This window comes from Rissa tridactyla, chromosome 1 (genome assembly GCF_028500815.1).
Source record: "Rissa tridactyla isolate bRisTri1 chromosome 1, bRisTri1.patW.cur.20221130, whole genome shotgun sequence".
NCBI classification, from domain to species: domain Eukaryota; kingdom Metazoa; phylum Chordata; class Aves; order Charadriiformes; family Laridae; genus Rissa; species Rissa tridactyla.
In genome coordinates, this window is record NC_071466.1 from 203,763,368 (window position 1) to 203,791,187 (window position 27,820).

At 43.3% G+C, this 27,820-nt stretch overlaps 1 protein-coding gene across 2 annotated transcripts in view; it reads right to left on the reverse strand.

The window, feature by feature from the left end:
• The window catches only part of PIK3CG (phosphatidylinositol-4,5-bisphosphate 3-kinase catalytic subunit gamma), a 35,305-nt gene extending 20,402 nt beyond the window's left edge, over positions 1-14,903 (reverse strand). The window contains exons 1-4 of one of the 2 annotated variants that reach the window (XM_054223537.1): positions 14,701-14,903; positions 6,681-8,696; positions 2,286-2,351; positions 1,956-2,181 (exon numbers count right to left, since the gene is read on the reverse strand). In XM_054223537.1, coding sequence (XP_054079512.1) covers positions 1,956-2,181; positions 2,286-2,351; positions 6,681-8,684 — 2,296 coding nt within the window. In that variant the 5' untranslated portion in view covers positions 8,685-8,696; positions 14,701-14,903. Of the gene's footprint in view, positions 1-1,955; positions 2,182-2,285; positions 2,352-6,680; positions 8,697-9,914; positions 12,284-14,700 lie in introns of those variants that run through there. The other variant, XM_054223548.1, reaches the window with a different exon arrangement.
• Positions 14,904-27,820: the final 12,917 nt, after the last annotated feature.

Genomic DNA, 27,820 nt, shown 5'->3' on the forward strand with positions numbered 1-27,820 from the left:
GTATGCCAACCAATTGAAGCTAGTAAAGATTAGGAAGTACCTAATTTTAAAACACAAGCAAAGGCACTTGCTAAAACAATTTCAAGTTCATCTGGCTTAAGAACAAAGTGCTATACATTTTAAGAGAAGAAACAGCAGCACAGACACATTTTTGGGAGACAAATCATCTAACGAAGTGGTGATGAAAGCAGATAATCCTATGCAAGCCGTACTATCATGATCTTAAGAATTTATTTATTATTACTAGCTATGTTAAAATACAAGCAAAGAGATTACAGGAAAAGTGAAAGAAACAGTTTGACAGCACGATTGCTACTGGCCTAGTATGGGCCTAACAGGAAGGAATTTATTCTTTAAAAAAATCCACAAATACTGGAGGAAGAAAGATATATACAAGAATTAGATGAGGCTGCATGACGGAATGAAATGAAAGAGTCAGAAACATTCAGACTGAAAATACAAACAACTATGAACATTAGAAATGATGGGGTAAAAAAGAAGCAATAAACTAAAGAAGAAATTTTAGGATATACATTTTTTAAAATATAAGAAGTAGAGGGTGCCTGTAAGAAAAATCGTATCCTCGATAATCTGAGAATAAATTAAATTAGATATAGCATTACGAGGACACTCCACAGTTTCAGGAATCCTTATTCAGTGAAAATGTCAATTATATAAGTCATCTTTCAGTGTTCTGCTGTACGTTACATACAAAGATTCTTTAACTTCAAAACCTGGTGGGTGTTAATGTGATTGCTTTCACTTGAAACTTTTTTTCTTTGCCCACATAGCCTTCAAAAATGTATTATGGAAACCACTGCTGTTACAGACATGTGCATCTGCAAGGCTGTAAAGTTTCTTTTCAAATCATAGGATTCTGCCCAAATATATTTAGACTATAGAGCATTTTAAGATACATTTTAGAAAGGTGGTTAGAAAGAATATTTTATATGGGGGATCAGTAAGTCCCCTAACTCCCACTATATGGTAAAGTAAATGATATTACATTATATATTGAAGAATAAATGCATATTTACTTCAGATTTCTTTTGAAACACCACCACAGCCACTTCTGCATAACCAGAGTGGAACGGTTTGCAGAACCAAGGACTTCCTGGCCTAGAAGATACCAGGCTGAATACAGGAAGAGCTGGTCTCTCTACACCTTTCATAATTTGGATATTGTCATATGTCTTCTTGCAATTACTCCCAACACCAAGCAAGTAACAGGCACGATGACAAACAAGCTTTTAAGGAAATCATGGGGGGAAGGTGGGGAAAGGCAGGCAAAACCCAGTGGTCAACAGGCATTGCATAACCTTGCATAACCCTACTGTGGCTTCCAAAGCAGTGCTTACAGGAACTAGAAGTAACAATACCACATCTGTGTCTCACAGGACTCCTATTCAGCACATCCCAAAGCCCCAGAGATGGGCTCTGTATAGTCAACGCTGATCCACCAGCTACTTTCATGGCCTAGCAGAGGCTGTACTGGACTCCTCCCCACTCTTCTTGCCAAGAGTCTTTTGGTGACTGCTCAGGGTAAGGCTGTGTTTCTTGGCAAGGGTCACTTTTCTTCTTTATTTCCAGTTAATATTTGTGTCCTGGGATTGTTTCTTTTTTCAGTGTTGGCATTCAGCTAAGGGTACAAGAACTTATCTTTCCCAGTTGCATGGTGTTAGGTTCAAGAAGAGAAGCCAAAGCATGGGAATGTAGTGGGTGTCTATAATATTGATATTCCTCCCTCTTGGGGGTGGAACAAGCAAACAAATGTATTATTGCTTCAATCACTACCAACTTACACTGGCACCTTATAAGAATAATGGTGCCCTTTGACAGTAATTTATCCATGAATTTTCTAAGTAAACAGTATACTTTGCTGCCTAGATTTTCTCACACAAAGAGAAAAAAACAATATTATTACAAATGAAGATATGCCAGTTGTTAGTAAATACCTTGAGAAGTGACATCATACTTTTCTGCAGAAACTGATTTTATCTCCATTGTGACTTTATGCAGCAATTCAATTACTTGAACCTGCTTCATGAAATCATGTAGCATCGCTTTTCCACAGCCCCTAAGGTAAGCTTCTAGGATGACCGCAAACCTCTGTTGGTAGTGCATGGACTGGGCGATCTCGCTTCTTAAGAACCAAAACAAGAAGTGACCAATTCTTTTGTTCTAGAGGTAAAGAAAAATACTACAATCAGCATGCATTTCTTCACAAAGGGTTTTAATAATGCCAGTAACTTTAGCATAAGTTGGCTGTATTTTGAAGTACTTACTCTCAAACCCCGTTTTAGGAGAAATCTGGCTAATGCGCTGTCATGATACGGCTCAAATTTCACAGCCTGAATAACACAAACACAGAAGACATGTTATTAACACATTTAAGATCCCGTTGTACTTATACTTTACCGATGACATCTAGAGAATACACCGCTGCGGGAATAGAAAGTGTGTACCAAAGCAGGTCTTTCACGAAAACAAAGTTGAAAAAAACAAAGCAAGGCTTCTCTGTGATTCAAGGAGCACTTTTTTTTTTTTGCAACAGGTTCTTTTCAGGTATATTATTAACGTGACAAATAAAGCAACGCAGGGAGTAGCTAACCAGCGAGACTGACTTGAGCACATGAAGGCATGTGAACAAAGCAACACCGTTCTCAGGCCGTAGCAAAAACCAGCGAGATCAGAAAACAGTCTGCAGTCTGACTGACACTGAGGAGGCTTGAAGAGATTGCCAAATGAAATGACGTATTTGTAATCATTCTTTAATGAAAATTTTCAATAATAAAGCATTGTTTTTTACAAGATCTGACACTTCAGGATTGGGGCACCAGGGCTCACTGCTGGCTCCCCCAGCAAGCACGGGATACGGGAGCAGCTTTTTGGAGCACCTAATCTCAGGCATTCTGGCCTTTAGCCCCTAAATGAATAACAAAATAGAATAAAGGCTCTGATGCACATCCTGTATTAATGGAGTACAATTAAAAGGAAGACTTTGCCAGAGCTTTTTTTTTTTTTTAATGACTCTGAGCACAGCTGTATTTTTTCTCTTCCAGCAGCCGCTCCCCTCCACCCAAGCCCACAGATATTTCCAAGTTACTGCCAAAAAAGGGTGGAAACAAAAAGTCAACAACTTTTTTGAACTGGCAGGATTGGATTTTTTTTGCTGTTATTCTCTCCCCCATCCCAATAACCAAGTGAATTGGCCTACCAGAAAACTATCACACTTTCAGGTACTGGGCTGTGCTGGGAAACTTGTCCACTTCAAGTGGGATTCCGGCATCATCTTTCCTGTTGCTTGAGGGACTCAAGTTTATAGGAGGTTTGTATTAAATTCATGGGGGGGGGAAAGGGTATGCATGTATCACCCATGGCAAGAAAACAGAAATAAGAAGCATACAATCTCTGGAATAGAGTGACAAAATTCCCATTGTGGACGGAGGGGGCTAGTGAATAGCTTCTGGTTCTGGAAATAGAGCACCAGGAAGCAGCACGTAGGGAGATTAAGGGAAAACAAAGAGATGTGCAGAGAGCCGGGTGCATGTAGTACGCTCAGTTTTCAGAAGCAACAAACTATGCAAACCTCTAGCAATAGTTATTCAACAGAATATAATGGTTCTTTCAAGATCACTGTGGTCTGCAGCTTGCAAAGAAGCAACCAAGCCATCAGCAGAGGTCTACTAAATTCATCAAACCAAATCACAGGGTTGTATAAATTCTTAAAAGCACTGCGGCACACAGTTGTATTTTTTATTATTAAAATATCAACACTATTTCTGAAATGTAAATCGTCCTGTGGGTTTATTAAACAGAAAAAAAAGGAAAAAAAAATTTGAGCTTTTTCAGTCAACCTTCTAGAACAAACCAACTTATAAAAATGCTACGAAGACTTGTTCTTTCCAGCTGCTGGCTAAGAGACAGACAAGAAAGCCAAGCACCAGACTTGCCCTTCTACAGTATTATAATTCTGCAAGAACCATCCTGACTGTCTCTGCAATACTGTTTTATTTCCCCAAGCAATGCCATCTTATTTAGGAAAGATAATGAGAACTCACAAACATAAACTGATTTTAAAATATATAGATCCTTTTATTTTCTGTATGAGATTATGAGGTATGAGGGTTTTTTAATAAAAATTAATTTTCACTGCAGTAAGGCACCCAAAAGCAGTAATTATTACATAAATTCAAATGGATTTGCTTACAGTTCCAAGAAAGCCTATTAAAAACCTCATTCTGGTATATACATTGCTGAATCTTCTCAGTGCATATCCCTGAAAAACAATTTAGTAATGAAATGCAGCCAAACATCCAGCCACTGCTTCAAAACAAAGTCTCCATATATTAAGGTTGCAAATATATTTTAACATAAAAGAATATTAGAAAAATGTATGATAAGCATCCTTATTATGCTTATGTTTTAGAAATAATTATTGTAAAAAGTCAATCCCATTTTTCTTTTTTCTTCACAGAGGCAAATATCAACATTTGAATAGCAAAAATAAAAGGCAGCCATTAAAAAAGTCTGCTGGCACCTCATCAGGTCCCTGCACGTACCTTTCCCTTGCCAATTCAGCAGAAGAGGAGCTTTACTCACTGCCATATACAAGCAGTACAGTCACTGGTGTTTGTTTTACAATGGATTTTGTTGTATTTTAACTATCCTATCTATGTTTTATCAACTGCGCAGAGAACAACAAACCTTTATAGGAAGCTCAGCAGGTTTATTTATGGCATGGCTACTTCTCTTTGGCATAAACCTAGGGGGAAATAAAATGTTTGCTTGATTTCTAACTCTACTGGGAGGTAAAATGGGAATATCCTGAGCAGAGTGAAATAAGCCATAAAGCTTTCATGAAGACATGCATGTGAAAAGTGATGACTGTTTCCAGAAGAGACATCTCGGATGTGTCCAGTAGAATAGACAAATGGCTGACATCCATTCTCTGAAAAACGTGGATTTTGAAATACACTGTGGTACCAATACTTTGCTGCAGGATGCTGATGGCCTATATTCCATTGTTAGCCAAGGAAGGAAAGACAAGGAAGCAGCAGAGAGGTAAAAATTGCTATCTAGTATTTTTTTCCTTTTTGGGGATGGCAATCTTCTCATTTCTTATTCCATCTCTTACTAAAAATGACACAGTGAAGTTAAGCTACTATGATTTTATGCTACAGTAATTTAATTTACTGTTAGAGAGATTTATTCTTTTTAAAAGTCTCCATATTTGTACTTCCTGAAAACAATTAATTTCAAAAACAAATGGAAAAAAAAGCCTATTTCCCCCATTCTCTCAGGCACTTTGATATCAACCAATCACCATCCAAAACCCCTAATTTGGACACAAAAGCGAATAAAATTGCTGAGCCACATGTAGACAGCAAAAGCTCACAAGCCAGGCACATATATAGCAGCAGCTACGTGGGAGGCCCAATGAGGTAACCGTAGCGGCTCCTTTGGTTAATGCAGAAGTGCATAAATTCTGCCTGGGGAGCCCAATCTTTAGACAAGCAAGGACAGGGCTAAAAAGGCTTTGTTTAAAGCCCTACTGATGCGCAGCAAAATCTGAAATACTAACTTCATTTTCCGGGGAACCTGGTCTCTCTCTCTGAACCTGCAGAAATTAAAAGCCCCATCCCACAGGTTCCCAGGCTGCAGCAGTTCCTTTTTTTTTTTTTTTTAATTTTGAATGCCAATTCTGTCCTCTGATTCTGTGAAAAAAGTATTTCCTGCTCTGCGGGGCAACAGCCCTTCCGCATGAACCAGAGCCCTGTTGGGTGTGGGAAGCCTGTGGAGTCGCCTTGCTTCAGGGGATGCATTTACCAGGAAGAACCGCAGGGTTACACCTTTCATCAGCCATCAGACATGACTTTGCCACTTACAGGCTGCCCAGCTCCAGCACCGCGTTGCAAAAAAGCAAACAAACCAATTTTCTTGTATAACTGATATAAACATTCCTGACGTTTCATCTGGCAGATCCACACACAAAGCACTTCAAATCGACACAGTGGTGATTCACTGCCATTAAAAACAGTTTTTCACCCAACCTTCCTGAATAAATTAATCTTATTATGGAGTCCTAGCAACACTTTATTTACTTTTAAAAATTTTTTGGACCATTCTAGATAAATTTGGTCTCCTTAAACAGCACAAGATTGAAGTCATTGCCATATGCTATGTAACTACACTGTTATTCTTGACCTAAAATCCAATCCCAGATTTTTCTTCATGCCTTGCCCATGTCAACATCTGCCTTTACTTTCTGTCTACGTTCTTTCTAAAGCATTGGCAAAGCTGGTCAACAATTCTTCAGTGCTATGTGATTCAGACTTGAATTAGATTAGGTTCCTTGATTAGAATTAGAGACAGCACAGTTAGGATTTGCTCCCATCACAGCTGAGCTAGGGCTGACAATTCCCAGAAAAAAATACTACCATAAATGCAAGATGCAAATTGTAAGATGCAGGGCAACGGTAACACAAAAATAACAACATAGGCAAAAGGCGAATGTAGAAAGTGTGTTTTGAGTTAATTTGGTTACTACCACTGCTTTGACTAAACACTGAAGAGTCCAAACCCAGGGATTACTAACTAGACCTACTACGATGGGAATGATGATGGTGTAATGCAAATATTCCCGGAAGGTAGAGCTGAAGAATGCAAACACACCTTACCTGCACAAGCTGTAAAAGATAATGAAGAACATCATCATCTTCTAAACTTTCCAGTTTTTGAACTGCCATTGCTCTGACATTTTCATCCGAAAAGTTACAGTCCAGAAGCTGCATTGTGAGTCCAACATCTAAAGTGCTTTGATCCCAAACCTCCTTTTTAGCTAGCAACTGGTATGTTTTGGCCACTATTTCTTGTTGTCCCCATTTCACAGAGCTAAGCAGCTTAGGATATGCCTTGGGGTGCTTTATGCTTTCATATCTAAAGTGCCACAACAGTTCTTTGTCCTCAGGAGAAAGTGGATTTAGTGGGTCAGTTGCTATGATCTCTTCCAGTTGCTTGCGAAGCTGGTTGGGCATTTCAGCTCGTGTCCTATCCCCTTGAGGGTCTGATGTTATCCTGTGCTTGGGCAAGGCAATTGGGTGACAATATTTGTCCAGAACAATAGAGATAGCCATTGAGTTTTCTTTATCTGGGTTAGTTGCTGACGTGAGTTTGTCTGCATTGATGCTTCCTTGTTCTTCCCCCTTGCCTGGAATTTTCCACATGTGGAGCACATACTCCCCACTTCGTAGCAAGAAACGGTGATCTATCAACAAAAGATTGACATAATAAAGAAGCTGAGTTTTGCATTTTGAATCAGAGTTGGGGGATTCATGTGACTGAAGGTTCGTCTTTGTGGATAGTCCCTGTGCTTTGCCGCAGTATATCTGAAGATTTAAGAGTGCTCCTTTAGGCAAATCCTTGATTTTGATATCAAACTCCAACCAAATATTCCACAGAACCTCCTCAGTAAAAGGCTTTGACGAAGTCCTCCTCTGTGAAAGGAGCTGCTGCCCATGTTGAATGTTAGCCTCCACAAATACTGTAAGATCAGTGTTTCTCGGTAAAACTGGGATATCAATGCCAATTATTTTCACCCGAAATTTCCTATTACAATCCCACAAAGAGATAGTGAAGACCTTCTCATGATCTTTTCCATCTATTGTCAATTGTTCATGATACCCTGTAACTCCTGTGCAGTCATCCACCAAAGGCCACTCTTCCTTCTGAACCTCATCCTCACTTGGGTCAGGGGGATTGTCTAAGACAAGGTGGATTTCTTCCCCATTCTTAAGGCACTGTCTTATCCAGTGAAAATCTTTGATTGGTGTCTCTCCAGTAATGTACTCATCTCTGCCACAAATCCTGAGAACAAAATCCAGTTCACTATGATCTTCAGGAATGTCCATCAAAGACTTTTTCTTTGCCATTTTTGTGAAAAAGCTATGGAGAATCATATCCGGAGTGTCATCTATTGACACTTTAATTTTTTGGCTAGTTGTTCCTCTATGTATGATTATGAAAATGTTATTATTTGTGATCTTTCTAAATAAATATTCTGGGAGTGGCTTAGATGTAGTCCATGGGTGCATTGCATACAATTTAGGATCTCTACAAGCTACCTCTATCATTCGTGGGGTGACTAATCTGCGACGGGTAAATTCTAGTTCATCATCATGCACGTTGCTTACATCAGTGACATCATAACCAATTAAATCGTTAAGCTGACGCTGAAATTCCTGAACTTCTTCTGATGGTTTTTGTTTCTGGACAACATAGATCTTGCCTACCTTTTTCTGTAACACTTTCCAATACAGTATGCAGTCCAATGTCTGTAATACTTGATGTTTATCATAAATTTCATACCATTGCCCTTTCTTCTGATACTGCAGAATAAATTGATCTGGGGTGAATGTGTGGTAGAAGTCTGTGGTTTGACTCATCTCTATTGCACGCATCCAAATCTGTGCTTTCATTTGCTCAACCGTACAGTTGCCAGCTATTTCGAGTAACATCATTTCCGGTACTTTAGTATGTTTATTGCTGGTAGGTAAAATGAACTCAATGGATATCAGTTCCATTGACGACAAATTAGTTGATGTACAATGAGGTTTCATTCTTCTTCTCCTTCGTTTGTTTTCCTCTCTCATAACAACAGGCTGTTCATAATCGCCCAACTCCATGCCAGAAGAAATCTAGCAAAACATACAATAAAAATACTTAATTACTTTCTCATTTACATTTTTTAACTCTTCTTAATTAAAATTACAAGTCAGTCAGAATCCTGCTATGTGTACGTTTTTTTGTATTTCCCCTTCCCCTTCATTTCTGGTCATAAATACTTGATTTACATAAGCCACCTCAGACTTAATGTATTCAGTTCAACACCAAATATTAAAAAAAAAACCAACAAAACAAACAACAACCCTTCAATGATTAAATAATTAGAGCTTTTAAACAGCCTTCCTAGATTTCACTGACAATATATACTTCCTCCATACTGAGACTTGTTCTTACTTCTATTTGATCAAGCACTGATTCTTCTGCTGCCTCATCGGTTTTGATGCTGCTATTAACATAAGTGGATTTTCACAGAAATCAAAAGACTGTGTTTGAGGAGAATACGATCCTACCGAGCTACAGGAATGACAAAACAAGCGACTTATTTGCAGACTGGACAGAGGTGAGCCTATTCCCATTTTCCTCTGCTCTTTTTAGTGATGAAGAATAAGGACTTACACCAAATAAAGCCCTTAAGATTCAAAAGTCAGGGACTACTTCTGAAGACATATTTAACGTGCATCTAAATTCAAGCCTAGTATCCTTAGATGGGCTTCTTTTAAATAAATCAATTAACCAGACTGATAACATCCATCCATTTTGAAAGTAAACACTTCCAGTATAAACTATCTGTGTTTTAGAGAAGAAAAAACTCCCAAACTGATGCTGATTTATTACCCTATACATCAAATCCACCTAAAACACCTGTAAAACAACCTCGAACACTAGTAGCCTACCTTATCAGCTTTCAGTAAACAAAAAATATTGTTGCTCGCAGTTAATCTCCATTGAACAATACTGAAGTGGAAATTATTCACAGACAGCTTGGAAGAGGAAGGCAGCGCTGATTGAGCATGGTCACGCAAGCTAAGTTACAGCAACATACTGAACGTCTTTTACAGACAACGCTTTTCACACATTAAATCTTCTCCTATTTCTCATAAAATCTTTCTGCTGGAAAAACTAAAACCGAAGTAATGATGCCTTAACAGATAACAGAACAACAAGATAAAAATATAAAAGGCTAACTGAAACAATACAGTATGCGAACTAAAATCCTCCTTTCAAGTTCCGGAAAGCAACGACTGTGGACACACCACTTCTATTATTGACAAAGCACAAGGAAATATTACCTGCTTATAAAATAAAGGCTGAATTGCTGAAGACGATTCATTTGTTTGATTTCTGAAGTTCCTATTTTTTTAAAGGAATATCATTCACACAAAATTTCTTTGTTTAAGCTGTTCTGCTTTTCTTGCTCGCCCTCATATCCAGATGCAAAGGAAGTGCTGCACTTACCAGGAAGGAAGTTTTAACCAAGTTGATTATATATAAGATTGCTCATTTTAAAAAAAGTCAGAATGCTTTTCCTGTTACAACAGTAAAAACGCACTAAGAGTCCATCAATTTAATTTTAACACACATGCATAGAAGACACGCTTAAAGCCTTTTAAAAATAGCTAAGAATAATCCGGGCAATAAATCTAATGAATCCAAATAAAACATTTTAAAAACAAGATATTTTAGAGAGCCTAACTACTTCATAAAAGAGTTAAATAAAAATATTAGACAAAAGACAACGAAATCTGCAATGTTTCCTGATTTTCATTTTCATGGTGATAGCCCTTTGAGGACTCACAACTTAAATTCACACACCACACACCAGAAATGATGACTTAAGATTTGGGAAGAATTTAAACCATGGACTTTCAACCCTAATTCTTGTGGTTAACTACAACCTGAACAGCTATTCCTTTACTAAAAAAAAGTCCCCATAGGAAAAGCTTTGGGAAAATATGTACAAATCAGAAAGAGAGAGAAAAGCCTCTAATCTTATCCCTTTTCCTTATGACTTTTCCAGTGAAATACTGACCATTTTGAAAAGCAATAACCAGTACCCATCCTACATCAGTACACATCCAACAAAAATGATGACTCTTGAGAAGGAGAAAAAAATGTGAAACAAATGAAACGCCTTCTAGCAACAGTGAAATGGTAGTGTCTTTTTTTCCTTTTTAACGTATGCACGCTTGCTATCTTGTAAGACACGTTCCACATTAAAAAGGGGGAAGAAAAGCTCTCTCTATATTGGCAAAAAAATCTGACAGTCTCTTACCTGCCTCCAATATGGCACTCACAAGCTCTGAAATTAACACTTTGCCCAGGTTAAAAAAAGAAAATACCCTCCACCATAGACATACCTCTTCATTCTCAGAGCATCGTTTTGCTTGGCAGCTAAGACTGATTTCTTTTTAGAGGTCTCAGGAAGGGAGTCTGGGGAAAAAACACTCTGCCCTAGCTCCCTCTATCTTTTAGAGACAGTACTTGAAACTTCTCAAGGAAGTGGTGAAGGTGCCCTGAACATTTTGTCGCTGCCATGAAATCTACTCATCTTGGCTAACACATCTCCAACACTCATCCTCTGCGCATGTGTAGCCCGTTAGCATTCATCAGGCACAGTCTCTGTGGCATCTCAGCACTACACACTGCTTTCCTCTCCAGTTCTCCTCTTGTCTGAAAAAAGCACTTGGCTGCTGGAAAGCTCGAGCACCTGTAACCTCAACAGCAGTGCCCAGGATGACGGAGGAGAAGGAAGCACCCGGTTTCACATAAAAAGGAAAAGGAGCTGGAGATGTAGGGGAAAAAAAAGGAGCAATGCTAAAGGGGAAAACGTATTTTGCAAAACCTACGTTTTGAAATTTCTCCACTTTGGATAGCTTGACTTTGCAATGCTTTTGCAGAGTCTGTATTTTGAAGTATAATTCCTAAAATGTGTAAAACAGTTGCATATTTTTCTTCATTTAAACATAAGCAGTGAGGCTTTTTTTCATGCCAACAGGCTACATACGTTTTTTGCAAATATCTCTTGTTCTAAAAGCTGTTGTGCTGACCCTATCAAGTCAACCTGGATGCATCACAGTCTGATCGAGTTTTGCCAGACCTAAGAAAGCATACCGGTTTAAAATGTCCTCATCTTGCTGCCACGTGATATGCACCTAAAGATTAATTTTTCAAACACATATACACAGAAATATTCCATCTCCTGCTAAGCTATTCTGGTAGTACTCCATTCATCAAGACCATCAAGAAAATTAAAAGCAGCATCTCTACTTCGTGCAGCAGAGAACTACCCTGTACAGTGCTCAATGAACGTAATTATTTGACACTTTCGTCCACTTAAAAAGACTGGCAGAGCAACACTGTGAAAGGTTCAAGTATTCCCCCACAAACTGCATCAGATACACAATTGTCGCGCATTTTGCATTCTAACTGCCCATACAAGATTGTCTCTTCTCCTACATTCATTTGCACCGTGACCTGCCATGTCCAGTCTAGCCCAATCCCCATCTCCAGTCCAACTCTGACCCCTTTTCATCAGCTTCAGAAGCCAGTTCTTGGAGTGATGACTGTCTCTAATCCATCTCTGCAATGACAGGCACAAAAGTGACGCCATTCCTAGGATGACACCAAATTGCATCTGTTTCCTGCTACGCTGTATGTAGGCATGGCAAAACCATACTTCCTCATGCATATGCATCAGAAAACTAGGATGTTTATAACTGAAAATAATTTAAAATGACTTCCTAAAACTGCTGTCATGCCAAAGCATTACTTACATGATTAACATTTCTACATGCCTACTGCAACAACACCAGAAAAAAATAAAAAAGTAACTTTTTTATTTATTATTAATTCTAATTTAATTCTAACCCCACATTTCCCTGTATTAGGAGAACTGCTCTACCACTAGTCCACAAATCCTGATGGGGTGCAATGGAGTAGCAGGTGGGCCTGTAAAAGGTAACTAATGCAAGCAAACATGCTCGTCTTTGTTTCCAGTTGTGTTCCTATCTCATCACTCAGGTCAGCAAAACGACCATAACAGCAACAACCAAAAAATGTGGTTAATTTTCAGCTGGATCAGTTCCTTAATATGACTCATCACTTGCAAGAGTGGTAGGGAAAAGAAGGGAAGGGAATGGAGCCAGCGCAGTTTAGGATAACTGAGACTGAACCATAATTCACAACCAGATTAGGAGATAAATTAACGAGTAAACTTGTTAAAGGATTTGACAACACGGGTTGAAAGGTGCTTTAAAAGGACAAGGTGGTACTATCATTACTTACTTCATACATTTTGCTACAAAAAATTCAAGATATCTGTCAAACGTTACTGCTTTGTTAAGAGTTTTACCAGTTACTTATTCTTCACTGTTATTTTTATGCTAATTCTATACTAGTTTCTGCTGCTGGTTTAATCCACCATGTTTTTAAATTATTCTTTTCACTTTACTGTCAGCTCCTTCCCAGGCAACATAACCTGCAAGAAAACAGACACTGTCTATCAGAGTAAGAACCACCTCATGCGCATGTTATGCAAATATAATAATAATCTATTTACATTCACGCTTTAAGATAAATGAAAAAACCCACCTATGACATGACCCAAAGTTTTCCAGGCAGCACACTACATCTACTTGCCCGCATTGTCCCGGAGCAGGAGACCACTTTGCATTTGCTGGATAGGAGTACCATACATCTTCCCTACATCTATGATGATCCAGCGCTGAAGAGGCAAGTTACAGACTAACGTGTTAAGTATGAACACAACAATAAAAACTGCTTTGCTCAGTTCTTTTGCCAAATCCTCTAGAAACTGCTAGCTCTGACAGGAATTAAATCAGTGCAGCTTCCCATTTGTAAACTTCACAGATAACATAGTCACATTCTTCATCAAAAAGCGTGCTAATCAGCAGATACGGCTGAACATCTCTGCCAGGAGGCTGCACAGTGAATCTGGCTGCTATTATAGCTGTAATATTTTCAGGACCCCTCTGCCTTCACTACAGATCTTTGTGTATTTTGGTTTCTACACGAGGGATCTACTTGGAGGTACCTCCGGAACAAACAATAACTTCTATCTGGTTCCAAAAATTTAGGTAAGAACTTTGGCAAAGTTCTAGAACTGAGTTTTATGAGTGATGGTGCTCTACCTTTAAACTAACACTTCACAGAGTTTGAGAACACAGAGATCGCAGCCATGGCTCCTGCAGGGACACATTCTCTATTTGGGTACTGCCTATCCTTTCAGCTTGTGCCCAGCTCTTCAAACACCTGTCTTTAAGAGCGTGACCTACTCTCCACCGACCACCACCTCCTGAATGCCCTCAGCTGTTATTTCAGATGCTTTGTGGTGGGGGAAAGTTTTATGGTCTATACATACCGGACAGACACAAGAGGTTCTTATTTGTTGGATGAGGAAATAACAGTTATTTATTGTTTAAAAGCTGTGTTGTAGCAGAGCTGACTCACTGATCTTAAGACCAGAGGGAACTGCTACCACTGTCTAGCGTGACCCCTTAGCATCGTTTTATGCCACATAGTTTCCTCAGAAGATTTTGCATCAAACCAGTGACTCCTGTTTGGGCCAGGAGGTGAGCCGGGACCAAGGCCGTGAGGAGCGAAGGACGGGGCAGTGTACGGGGGGGTTCATCCCTTCCCCTGCCGACTGCCGTAGCCCACACATGCCCTGCTGGAAGGGGGCTCTGGCCGAAGCCCTTCGCCTGCGCCAGCCCCGGGAGGCGCGACGCAGCGGGAAGCAGCGGCTCCGGGCTGCCTCCCTCACTCGGCCCCGAGGCCGCGCCCGTCCTTGCCGGCCCCGCCGACCCGAGATGGCGGCCGGGGCCGCGCCGCCCCACAGCGCCCGAGTCGTCGCCGCATCGAGGGCAAACCTGGCCGCGCCCAGCCCGGCGGGGCAGCCGGGTGCCCCGGGCACCGCCACCGCGGGGAGCCGGGCCGCGCCGCGCCACCCCGGCCCTGCGGCCCCGCCGCCACCGGCGAGCCGGGGCCTCGGGCAGCGCCGGCCCGGAGCAGGGTCCGCCGGCGACCCCCGCCGGCCCCCAGGACGGAGCTACTCACCGCAGCGGCGCGGCCACGGCGCCGGCTCCGGCTGCGGACAGGTGTTTTCCTCAGCAGGAAGCGGAGCGGGCCGGGGGCCGGAGGGGAGGCTCCATGGCCGGCGGTAGGCAGCTCCGGAGCCGCCGCCAATCACACGCCGGGCAAAGAGGGAACCGGCTGTGGGGCCTCCCCGCCCCGCTTGGCCGCCGCCGCCCGGCCCCGGGGCGCCGTGCCCCGGCCGCCGCCGCTGCGCCCGGTCCCCGCCGCCGGCCGACGAGCCGGGCGCCGGGCCCGGGCCCGGGCCCCTTCCCCCGATCGAGGCGTGGGCCCGGGGAAGGGGCCGGCGCGGGGCCGGGACGCCCCGCGGGTCTGCGGAGCGCCGTGCCCGGCCTGGCCGCCTGGAGGCAGCGGGCAGCCCCGCCGCAGTCCGGGGCCCACTAGGCCACATCAGCCGGCGTGGGGGTATGTCCGCTCTTAGGGTAAGGCCCCACAGCCTTGGTGTGGTTTAGTGTCCAGCACAAGGCACGCAGGGCCTGTCCTGGTGTCAGTACAGGCTGTAGGAAGCCTCCCTGGACGCAGCTTCAAGAGGTGCTCATCGCCCATGGGCCCTGAACGGCGGCAGGCTTGGCAGCAGGCTACTGCTGAGCGGCCACCACCTTGGGGGTGCTGGCTTCCAGAGGCCACGGCCACCAGAGGCCACAGCCACCTATCCAAGCCCATGCATGGCACTGATGAGGGCCCGTCCAGCCCCCCCCACAAAGGCCAGGACAAGGTTATTTTGTCTAAGCTGTCCTCAAAAACCCCTGGAGATGGCAGTTCACTCTAGTGCGCAGTGGCATTCTCCTTCAGAAAGATTTTCATGCTGTCTGATTAAATGTCTGCTCCTACAGGTTTAGCCTCTTACTTGTCTAATTCCTCTTTTTTTTTTTTTTTTTCCTCAGCTACTTTTTGTTCGAAGGTCTGCATTCTTGTTTTTCTGCTATTTACCCATCTCCAGACTGGGCAGTCCTGGCTCTCTCCTTTTAGGTCATGTTCCTTAGACCTCCTGCGATTCCTCTAGCTTGCCTCCGGGCTCTTGCCAAATGGGCCATGATGTTTTTGGAAGGCACTGCTCAAAACTGGACATAGTAGTACTCCAGCTAAGGCCTTGCCAAGGCTGCCCGCAGCAGGGGGATTAATTCATCAGCCTTACGGTGCCAGGACTCCAAATGCAGCTCAGGCATAACCATTCACTTCCAACAAACAAACAACTCCCCCTCACCACTTTTTCCCCACCCTGGCTGCCGGCTGTTTGGCTCGGAACAGAGCTGAGTGTTTGTATCTCTTTTTTGGAATGAGCAGCAAAACTCTTTTCATGATTATGCTGAGACCTTTTTTGACCCTGATCTTGCAATGAGATTCTCAGGTGAGCCCTGCATAGCATGGAGCCTGCACGCTTGCCCTGAAAGACATGCTGACATAAGGTTACATCTTCAGGGAGCACTTTACAAGACCATAGGTTGCCACAAAGACTATAAAAATGGATTTGATTTTTCTAGGTACGTGTTATTAACTTCCATAGAAATAAAATACCAGAAGGAAATAACTAGTATGTTACGCATACAGATGCTATTATAAAAAGTTGGATAATTGCCATTATAGCAGTAGGGTTCTTTTGACTTAAAAATTATTTGCATGACAACATTAAGAATCATAATACCAGCCTGAAGCAGAAAGTAATTGAGAAACTGTTGTATAAACATGGAGTTTCAAAATGAATACACGTTATAGCAAACTGTGGCTCTAAGAAATCACACCTCTGTACTGGCCTCAAGTTCCCCTTTTTACGAAGAAGAAAGCAAAGTAAAAACCTTTAATGACCTCCACGTGATGTGTGTGCAGCATGGGGGAAACACGGTGAAGACTCGCTCACTTTCTGCTTGGTTTTGCCTGATATAACGGGTAGTACCGGTCAAAGAAGTTCAGCTTTGCACAGCACGTGTATTACTGAATGCTTTAAAAGAGATTAAAAAACCTTATCAAAATAGGAAGCCTTTTTTGCTGTTGTTGTTGGCTGGATCCCCAGATGGATGACTCCAGGAACACAAGTGCAGCCAGTTTGGCGACTAATCCTGTTAAAACCCGTGGACTTTATTTGAGGATGCACAAACATACGGAGATTTGAGCAGCTGAATAAAAAAGACTGGCATTTGTCAAAAGACAGTTATAAAGGGAATAACTTACAGCTGGAGCAAATGACACGTTTCATGTTGACTTCAGCCAGAATTGTATAAAATATTTTTAAAATAGCTCTAAGTCAGCAAAATGTTATTTGCAATGAAAGAATAAATTATTTTATGTATTGTATTTGAGAAAAGGACGTAAACTGAAAATCTTTGTGGTTTTGGGACTTAGTAAGTTAATAAAATATGAAATTTTTGCAGTTAATCTTCAGCTTCTCTATATACAGCACAGTTTTCCTTATTGCCTTTTGTGGCAAATCAAGTAATACAAACTTTCCTATTGCCAAGGATGCTCTCCTTATAGGTGGTATATTCTTTGGAAATACACACTTTAGCATTACTTTATTCCTGTGGGTTTCCAAATGTGACTTAAACCCTTACCCATAAATTATCTGTTGGTCTTTTTTTTTTTCAGTGAAGAACAGCCTGTACAATAAATTGAAACGCACATTTTACCATATAAAAAATGGAACTTTAAAACAGTCAGGAATACCATAGCTTAATGAAGGAAGGTGAAGAACACAATTTGGTATTTAAATGAAGCTGATTTAATCAAAATTAGTCATGCAAAGAAGCAATCATTTTGCTAATATAATCTTGTGGGGTGCAGGCAAAATGCAATTATTTCCTTTATCTTTCAGCTGTAATAAAAATATGACAAGGAATTGTTGTCATGATCTTAAATGGGAGTTTTGGAGGTTGGAAAAATGTAAGATGGTATCTTTCGTGTCCTCTGCACAGTCAAACATCAGTTTTTATGTTGTTTCGTGGAGAACTACAATAAAGAATAACAGCCACATTAAATGCTCAGCAGCAACTTTATATACTGACATATGTTGGAACTGGATGTAAACGTTCTGTTGTCATTGACAGACTGGGTTCATTGCAATTTAGGAAATAGTATCTAATAGCTTGGGTTGTTTTTCATTTTCTATATTGCCAGCAAAGAAAAAAATTAAATGCAAAAGCTTTGTAGGTCCTGTACCAACAAAGCCAGAGCCTGCTTGCCCAATACCAGCAATAGCTACGTTCAGTTTTGTAATTGCTTCCTTATGTCAAGAAAATTGAAAAAAATAAACCATCGTGGGATATAATGTGCTTCCTGATGGAATGGTAGGTAGCTTTCTCCTTTCTTGCAAAATTTATATGTTGGGATTTTCTGATTAGGTTGTAAGCACTTTATGATGTATTCAGTGCAGGATTTAAAATAAATTGACAGAATCCCTTTATTTTACAGCTCTGCTCTGAAAACTGATCATGTAAATACGCGATCAGTTGCATTAACATCATTGCAGTTGCTTTGTCCATTTGCACAATCATATGGCAACTCTGGTGTCAAAAATAAGGTTTTCTTCTTGCTATAACTTGCCAACAAGCAGAGGAGGAGTAAACTGGATTTTAGTTTGGCTTTTGCATCATGTTCTAGGAATGGTGGCTGGTCGTGTAATGCATATAACTGATAGCTAAGCGTTGCCTGCAGATCTGTCCTCCAGTCACAGCTTTATTTGATAGGAAAGGCAGCCCATCTCTTTTTATGCCAGTTTTGGGTCATTGCTTGGGGAAGCAGTAGAAGACCTTGGGGGAGTGGGGTTGATCCAGAAGAAAAGCAAATTAAGGCTGGGCTCTTGCTGCGCCCCTCTGAAGGGATACCAGCGAGCAGTTAAATCTCCGTTAGATGTCTCCTACGGGAGCTTGGATTCCCAGGGAGAGGCGTCCAGGGGAATCTTTTAAGATCTGCTGGGCATGAAAGTAGTCTTGTGGCCTGATCCAGAACGATCTCTGTGAACATCTGTGGGTGGAGCAGAGTCAGGAAAGCTCAAACGAGGAGAAGAGGAGTCTTGCCTATCTCTAGTCCCTCCTCCTCCAAGAAAAACTCTTTTCTCCTGCCAGGTCGGTGCTCCTGGTGATCAAGATTCTGCACAAAATCCCTCACTTCAAACACCTAAAGCTTTCAAAACAGGAAACAGCAGGTGTTCAGAAACCTTCTGAGATACATCTGCTGAAGGCTTTGTCTCCCATTTTACTGATTTAGGCTCTTATACTTCAGAATAGGTATTTAAAGCACAGGGGTGGGAGTGCAAGCTGTTTCCTCCATACCACATACGTGCACACATGAGCTGAGATGTAAAACTCACGTAATATCACTTCCTGGCTTGAATACCTATTTTTGTCTGTTCCTATGTGTGTGAGTTTGTCAGAGAGAGATGGACTCCTCGTGGCAGCAGAGTGTGCGTAAGCAGATCTTTACGATCACTGGTTATTCATGAGGGGTGGGGAAACTCAGGAGTTTCTTTGGTGCTGCTGTCAGAGGTCTCAGTATTAGGTGGTGATGCAATATTGCATCATCTTGTGGTATTGGGACTTGACAGGGGAAATGAAAGAGGTCAGAAATAGAAATGTAAAGGAGCTCGCACTTCCTACAAGGCCTCTAGTCTAGTAGCGTTATATTCAGTACTCCTAAATATAAGATACGGATAGGATTTCCTCAGTCTTTTAAAGTTTCTGATGCCAAAAATAATGAGTCTAATTTGCGGCCCAGACTACACTACACTACATGGACAAGCTCTCTGAACTGTGTTGCTGTGTTATCTTCCTGTCCTGATATTTATTACTCTCAGTCTTTGAAAATTTGCTCAGCTGTATGCTTATTTGTTGGTGCATCCTTCTGTCTGTGAGGAGGTAAATATATTTGTGTTGCATACCAGTTATGTGAGGGTAGACTTGTATCAGAGGATTTCTGTATTTTGTTGTAAATGAGTAACATAAAATGTTTTCCCTTCAAACTACCTCCTTGCCTCTCGTTGTATATTGAAGTAACATATCCTTTGCGCACAGAAGTGTTTCTTACCAGAGTTACAGGCACCCTGCAGGCTAATTGATCTGCTGTCATAATACTTGTAGTACTAAAAAGTCATTCAAGTAGGAATATATTTGCTCCACAGAGTTTAGTTGAATACAAAAGCAACTACAAAGAAAGCTCTTTCGCAGCCTGATCTTTTCTGGAAACATACTTTTAACCTTCTCCAACAGTTTTAACAGGTGGCCTTAGCAGAGGGCCCAGAAGATCACCACATTTGGGATTTTTTGGACAGAATAAGAGGATTTCGTTCCCAAGGGCTGCATCCCTTGTAGGAGAGCCTGTGAGCAGGTCTCTCTGTTAGGAGGAGGTGGGGGATCCCATCTGGGTTCTGGGTTTTCCGTTGGGGTGTCGGGGTCGCATCTGTGACAGCGCTTCATATGCAGGAGACAGAACCTCATCATAGTGGTATCTTTGCTAAATAAACACCTATCCTCACACTGGAGTATAGAGCTTCTGTCTTTACAGACAAATCAAAGCCTTGACGGACAGCCGGCACAACCACAATGAGTAAAAAGCCGGATTCAGACCTGAAACTTTGTATACTGGCTTCCTAGAAATGAACAGATAAGAAAAGCTGGGAACCAGTAAGATAGGAAGTGTCAACCACCCTTACCCACAAAATGAGAGCAGCATTATGCTGTGGATATTAGTGCTTCATCACGTGGCAGTCTGGTCTGCATAAGTGGCCCTCCGTTGTCTATGTCTGCTAGGGATGGTTAAAGACAAACGCAGGAGTATCGCCCAGATGAAACAGCTGGTATTGCCAGACTCATCCTTGAGTTACCATCACAAATAATTTATTACCTAAAAAATGCATGTCCCCATACCTTCCTGCCTGCAGCAGAAAGCCAGGGCTCTCCAGCAAACTTCTGTGAAGCCTCTTTATTCTTTCCCTTTTTACAGCACGAAGCCTGAGCTGTTCAGCGGGGGAGGACATGGTACCTTAGCCCAGTTTGGCTGGGCCTGCCCTCGTGCCTGGTGGGAGGCAGTAACTGCTGCAAAGTGCTGGTCAGAGCCTGCTCTTCACACGCTCCTGTGCCCAGGAAAGTAAGCTGTGCCCTATTCTCCATTGATCTGCAGTTCTGCATCCCAAAGGGAACGTAGCAATGTCTGTCTCTGCACCATGACTCAGCTGGAGTCACACCACCTCAGGTACCAGCTAGATAGGTGTGATTGATAGAAACTTTTTACGTCTTTTATTTTTGCAGTTAAAATGTGGCAGACAGAGAGATCATGCTTTCCAGAGTGTGTAGGACACAGTGATCCCAAGTATGTTGGTCAGACTGATGCACCTCCAGGCTGCCTGCAATGCAGCTGTGTGGCTGAAAACAGGCAGGGCATGGAGTTGGATCTCTGTAGTTGTTCGCCTGGCTGTCTATCAGCTGCTGAAGAGACATAGCCCTCAATATTTATCTCTTGAACAACGTTCAGAGTCTCTCTGATGCATTTCAGAAGCTACGGGAAGTCTTCCTAAATTCACATAATGAGGCAGACATGGAGGAGCCTTGTGTTTCATCCCAGCAGGGAGCAATTGTTCTTCCCTGGGAAGCTGATGTTCTTTCCCAGTATTTTTCCCATGTGCCTCCAATAACAAAATGCTGTGGCTGAGATTGTGTAATTTTCCTCCTTGAAGAGGGTGACCTAGTACTGGGTAGACGAGATGCTGCAGCCTTTCCAAAGTACGTCAGTACCCCAAAGTGTCCGGTCGGTTGACAAGAATAAGGATATAGACATAGAATCATAGAATAGAATCATAGAATGGTTTAGATTGGAAGGGACATTAAAGCTCATCTAGTTCCAACCCCCCCAAGAGAAGAAAATAGAAGCATTGATGGTGAATCCCTGCTATGCCCAGAGGAGGAGGACTAGGAGGGCAGTTTCTTCTAGGGAAGGACCTTTCATCAGGAATGCCCTCTCTCCATAGGGGAGTGATTGATATTTGAGATGTGTAATGAACCCAAATAAATGAGTGACTTTGAATGCAGCGTTTTGAAAATCCCTCAAGAAGAGGTGGTTCCCCTAATGGGCAACAGAAGGCCACTTAGCAGAGTTTTAGGAACAGAAGTTGCTGGCACTGGGATAGCAGGTAGTGCAAGGCCCACCCCTGAGGAGTGGCTGCAGATGTGGTGGGAAGCGGGTTGGCTTCACCACAGCCACATGTGTGGGTGGTGCAAGGTTGCATGGTCCCTTGGGTGTCAGCGCCTGTACAGAGGAGGGGCGTCTCAGACTTTGGCCCCATCAAAAAGTGAACCTCAGAAGAGTGTAATGACTCCTTGTATCTTGACAGGTTGAGCACTGGAGGTAGAACCACACTTTGGTTCGTCCTTTTCCTTATTTTTGCCTCTGTTTCAAATAATTGGGATTGCAATAGTTGTAGATGAACGGAACCTTTGAAAAGGTGTTGCTGGGAGTTCAGGAGTTGAGGATTTGGGTCTGGGAGGGTGTTAATGAAGGGAAGCAGCCCAGAAGACCGTGGTTTTACTGTGACATGCTCAATACATTAGATGCTTGTGTTAATCGCTCAGGAAGGAACAGTGTTGGCTGAGTTTCTTTGACTCTCTGAATATCACTTAGATAAACAGCAAGACACTCACGGCAGTGTCTGTCTGCTAAGAGTGAAGGTGTGTCAAAAGCTGATTGAGCTGAAATCCCAGATTTAGCTTGCCGGATATTACCACCACTCCAGTACTAGTGAGGTGAGTAGCATGAACTAACCTGCCTGAAACTTACAGCAGATAAAATTCATGGAGGCCAGTGGACTATACAAGCCATCCTTAATTAACAAAAACATTATCTAATGCATGGTCAATCCCCCTCCCCCTCCCCCCCCCCCCAAAAAAAAAAAAGTTCTATTTACTTGAGAGTTGAAAAATGCAGAGACAATACCGGAGGTCCAGAAAAAATCTGATTTTGTGCACAGTGGGTGCATGTGCAATGGTAGCAGTGTGTGTTGGCAGTCATTTCAAAGGGACTTGCATTACCCTGTCATCATTACCCTGTCATCCAGCCTTAATTCCATGAAAGGAGGAATACAAAAAGCAAGGATTCTCTTCACTAATAAATGGGGGAAAAAAACAGCTGTTTGAATCTGAGTTAGTCTGATAATCCCATTTAAACAAATTATGTATGTTGAAACACTGTGGATTTCTGAGATAAGCAAATCCACCACAGGTCCTGTAGTCAGGGAGAAGGGAAGGTCTCGTGTTTGATGCGCCTGGGGAGATGTGTGAGCCATCTCTGCCACAGTAACTTGCCAGGAAATTGAACAGAAGTCCAGATTTAGCCCATGGAGGAGGATTTAAATCAGCCTTTGGAGGTGTCTGTCTGTGATGACTACAATAGCTGACCTTCCAGCTGCGCTGTTGACTGCAAACGCTCCGTGTGACTTCACTGTGCGTGAGCTTTGGTACCAAACCTCTCGGACCTGCCATCCCGACCAAAGACGGGCCCCTGGGCCCCCATTTTCTGCCTGGGCAATGTAGCAGGTAACCTTTCCTGGGCACCCGCCTTGGGTTCGCTCACTGCGGCGGGGCCCTGACCCTTCCCCAGGCATCGTGCCCGGCGGCACCGACATACATGGCGGCAACACTGGCCCGCCCGAAGGGCGCAAAATTAATCCGCTCCTACAAATTTCCTCTCTCCAGAGCCGCCCTTTGCATTTTCCCGCTCGCTTGGGCTGCCGCCGCCCGCCCGCGTCACCGGCCGCGGGTCTGACGTCAGCACCCGCCCGGCCCGTGCCGGCATTGCGTCACGCCGCCGGGACGGAGGCGACGCCGGTGCTGTGGTGACACCTGCTGGGACGGAGGAACATCGCGGCGGCCCCGTCCCCGCCGCCCCGCGGCTCCCGGCCCCCCGAGTCCCGGGGCGGGACGCGCCGCGTTTCGTCCCCGTCCCGCTGCAGGGACCCGAGCGGGCGGGACAGGGACTCGCTGCCTGGCTGCCACCAGGAGCCGGGTGACAGCGCGTCCCTGCTGCCACAGGGAAGGTCCCTGAGCCCTGTGGCGGTGGGCGTGAGGAAAACAGGCGCAGGGGAAAGCTATACCTTCTGCCCGGGGGTTTTAAAGAGCGTGTCCTCTTCCTTCTTCTTTCACGTCCTTAGAAATAAAACTGGATGACAAAGAATTTCTATGAGGAGACTTGGGAGCCGATGGATCTTCTTCCCACTTCCAGTGTGCTTGCAAGGGAGGTCTTTGGCTTTCTGTCTCTTGTTCATCCATGGGATGTGGAGGATAATGTTGGTCACCAAAGTTACCCACGCAGCTCTTGTGTGTTTTCGTTCATTAATGTCTGGAGTAATTTAAGATCCTTAGGGTATGGAAATGCAAAATATTTGTGTGTTTATGGGAGAGAGTTGGTGACATTATTTTAGCATATCTGTGTGTTATGGTTTGAGAAACCCACAACAATTTATTGTCATTTAGACAATTATTCTCTCACCCAATGACCCCTTCCCACCCAGGAAGGGGAATCAGGGAAAAACAAGGAAACACGGGGGTTGAAATATAAATAGATTTACTAGGATAAGACTAAATAATTAACATTAATAATACTAAAGAACCAGTATTGATCCCAATACTAATATGAAATATGCAAGGATTATACTCAGCCCATTCTATCCGTAGGAAGCTGTGCACTCCCAGCAGTGGACCACAAATGTGGGAGACTGTGAGCGCTGCGGCTTTGAGAGGAAGGGTAGGGCTCAGGGGTCCGTCACCGGGGCAAGAAGTTCTCAGGATCGCAGCCATCAAGGGAGAAAGAGGACTTCTCAGCAAACTTTCTAATTTATATTGAATGTGATGTTCATGGTATGAAATAATCCTGTTGGCCATCTTGGGTCAAGTGCCCAGGTCTCGCTCCTCCTCGTCCCTGTACCTGGTAAGGCTCGAAAACACTGAGACCTTGAAGCCCACACACCATATCTGGCTGTAAAGTGAATATTTTCATGAATTCAGCTACTAGAGTCTTCTAAAAGTGCAGTTTTCCCAAGCATTAGAAGAGAAATTAGTCCTCTGTTCCTCAAATCAGGACATTGTGCTACAACTACATGTGTCTTTCAAAATGAGTGTTGGCAGAGCTTTCGCATCCCACCAAGTCACCACGTAAACTGCGTCAAATAAACCCCTAAGTACAGTTCTGGATATGACTTGGCAGAGAGGAGCAGAGCAGGAGAGAGTGTGACTTCTGCTGCTGAGGACAGGCTTGGTGCGAGAGCTCAGTCTGTCAGCGGTGTGTGTATCAGTTGCCCACCATGTTTTGAGCCAAGGCTTCGCCAGAGTTGAGCAGAGAGCTTAGGCTGAGGAGCTCAGACGTGGACTTGGCGTCTCCAACAACTTCACAACTTGCCTCTGCCAGGGGTTACAGCTGGGGATTGTCAGCAAAACTTGCTTATCCAGGGGTGTCCCACAGACCAGTGAGACCACTGACATCTTCAGGCCACTGTTGTATGGGTCTCTCTCACATACGAGGTCGCTCTGAAATCAGCACTGAAGAGCATTGCTTGACGGGGTGGCTGCTGATGCCGGGGCTGGTTCTGGCTGCTGTCATTCCCCAACAACATGAATCTCGACTCCATTTTCATTTCTGTCTTTTTCATCTTTCTGACTATTTTCTGCAAAATGTTTCCCTACCTTATACGCGTACCCAGGAGCATGAGCGCCACCTGTGCTTTTGTCGAGCGTTTCCATCAGCCCTGCGCTCTCCCTTCTCTCAGCTCTACATGGGCCACATTTGAGGAACTTACATACGTTATTTCTTCTGCTCTCCGAATCAGGTAACTACCCCAAGCATGAAGGACTGCGTGTGTGATAGCAGAAACAGTGACCCTGCCATGCGTGATGCTGGATATCAACTCAAAGGTGTTAAAATTGTGCCCCAGCTTAGCCTTTTTCCTCAAACCCTCTGCTTTTGTGCAGCCACCTTCTCTCCACAGCTTCTCAAGTAAAAATCTTTCATCATGTAGGAAAGCTACTGTCACTCCAGTTAATAGACACAGTGGGATATTGATGACAGAATATTATCTGCTAGAATATCACCATGGAGGATGGTAAAACTCTGCACCCTCACAGCACCAGCAAATCTGATGGGAAGCTGATGAGCCGGCTTCTATTCAAGCTCATAAGATAATAGTTATCCGTAATATAGGAAAGCAGAGTACAGGACAAAGTTATTATTAAATTCAGATGTAAAGATCCTAGTCATGATTTTAGCGAAAGGGATACAGCAAATATTATCAAGTTCAATAAAAGAAGCCAAATGGTTATGAAACATAAATATTTTTCCAGTAACATGAGAAGGGGACCAAGTTATACTGTATTCAAAAAAAAAGAGAAAGAAAAGCATACCAGTAGAACCGCATGCTGACTTATGGGAAATGATATTTTAAAAAGGAGAAGTCACAGTTTCTGGAGAACAATATGAAGCTGAATGGTATGCAGTCAGCAACACTAATTAGTTTCAACACTAGGCTTTTCTGGGGCAAATTGAATATTTTAAGAAACTTGTAGCTTTAAGTTGAAAGATGGAAGTTTAAAAAGTTATACCTCAATTTAAAAGTTTTAAAGACATTTAGAATAACATCAAAACCACAAAAACGCCTCCTTGGATTAAAAATTTCCAGAAAACCTGTGTGGGTAGGTAGAAGCATGAAGTGACCCTTTGGAGCTGATGGTGGCACTGCCCTCCCTTGTCTCCTTGTCCTCAGTCACTGGCCATGGGAGAAGGACTATATTTGCTAAGTTGCAGGTAGTCTTGGCCCTTCACTGGTCAGGAAGAAACTCCAAATACCAGTGAGGGCACAACAGCTTATTTCCAAAAGGGAGAGCTGGAACTCACTGGGAGCCTCAGTGCAAGGGGCTGCTGGGAGATGTGGCTCATGGGCACTCGCGTGGTGGGCTTGAGCTGAAGAAAAGCCTGCTGCAAAGTTTGTTTGCTCCCAGAGAAAAGAAAGAGAGAGGGGAAAGCAGAGAAGCTGGTTGTTTCCCTTTAGAAAGAGAAAATATCTGCCATTTGGCTTGTTTTGGTTGGAGTGGGTGTAGCTTCCTGACATGTTCAGCCAAGGACTTTCCACATGGGCATGCTCCAGCCTTCGGTCCGTTCCTGTCAGACTTGGGGGCAGCACATGCCTACAACCCTAGTGAAGCCAAAGCCACCCTGTATTGCTGCTGCATGCAGCCACCTCCAAAGTGCCTATCAGGAGAGGGAAGAAGTTTATGCAGGGAGGGGAGGGTAAGGCACCGGTGAGGTACAAGAGGCAGTTCGGAGGTAAATGACTCATGGGGCTGGGCTGGGACGGTAACACAAACAGGGAATGTCTCGTGCTCACAGCCTCGCGCTGACGAATGGTGAGCACTCAGATGAGGTCATTTTAGACTGCAGTGGAGGAATATAGCACTGTGCAATGAAGAAGGCACGTTGCCATTCCTTTTCAGGCAGTTGTCTTATTACTGTTTGTCTGAGGTTTGTTTTATGGTACTTAAAGTTGGGTTGCTATTTTATGGTTTGCGTTTTTTGCAAGTGGTCGTACAGCCACATGTCACATAACCAAATCCATTCGGTAAGAAGTTCAGTGTTAATAAAATAACCCTGATGTTACTGGAATTTTGCAGGCAGGCAGCTAGCCAGCTGCAAACAGCTAGCTACAAATGTGTGCGCTGAACTCAAAACTGGATTGCCGCCGTTTGGCATTAACTGAGGCACAGTGTCCTAAGGGTGGCCTTCGTTTCAGAACAAGACTCAGCGTAGGGAGGTTTGCTGTGCTCAGGGGGATGGCCCAGGACACATCTGCATGTCCTGGTGCACAGGATGCCCAATTCCGGGATTTTCCAGTGTTTCCCACAGGTAACCAGAACAAATATCTGTACAGCACCTGGCCCTGGTTGGCCCCCATTCTGTCAAAAAATCTTTAGGGAAGTGACAGGCACCTCTTCAGGGTGGTATCTCTCTTGTGTTCCCTTTGCTTTGCTCTGATCCTGGTGCCTATTTATCTTGGGTGAAGTGCGATGACTGCCTCACTACTGACCTTTAATAGTTTTCCTTCTTGTAGTGGATCCATAAGAATTGC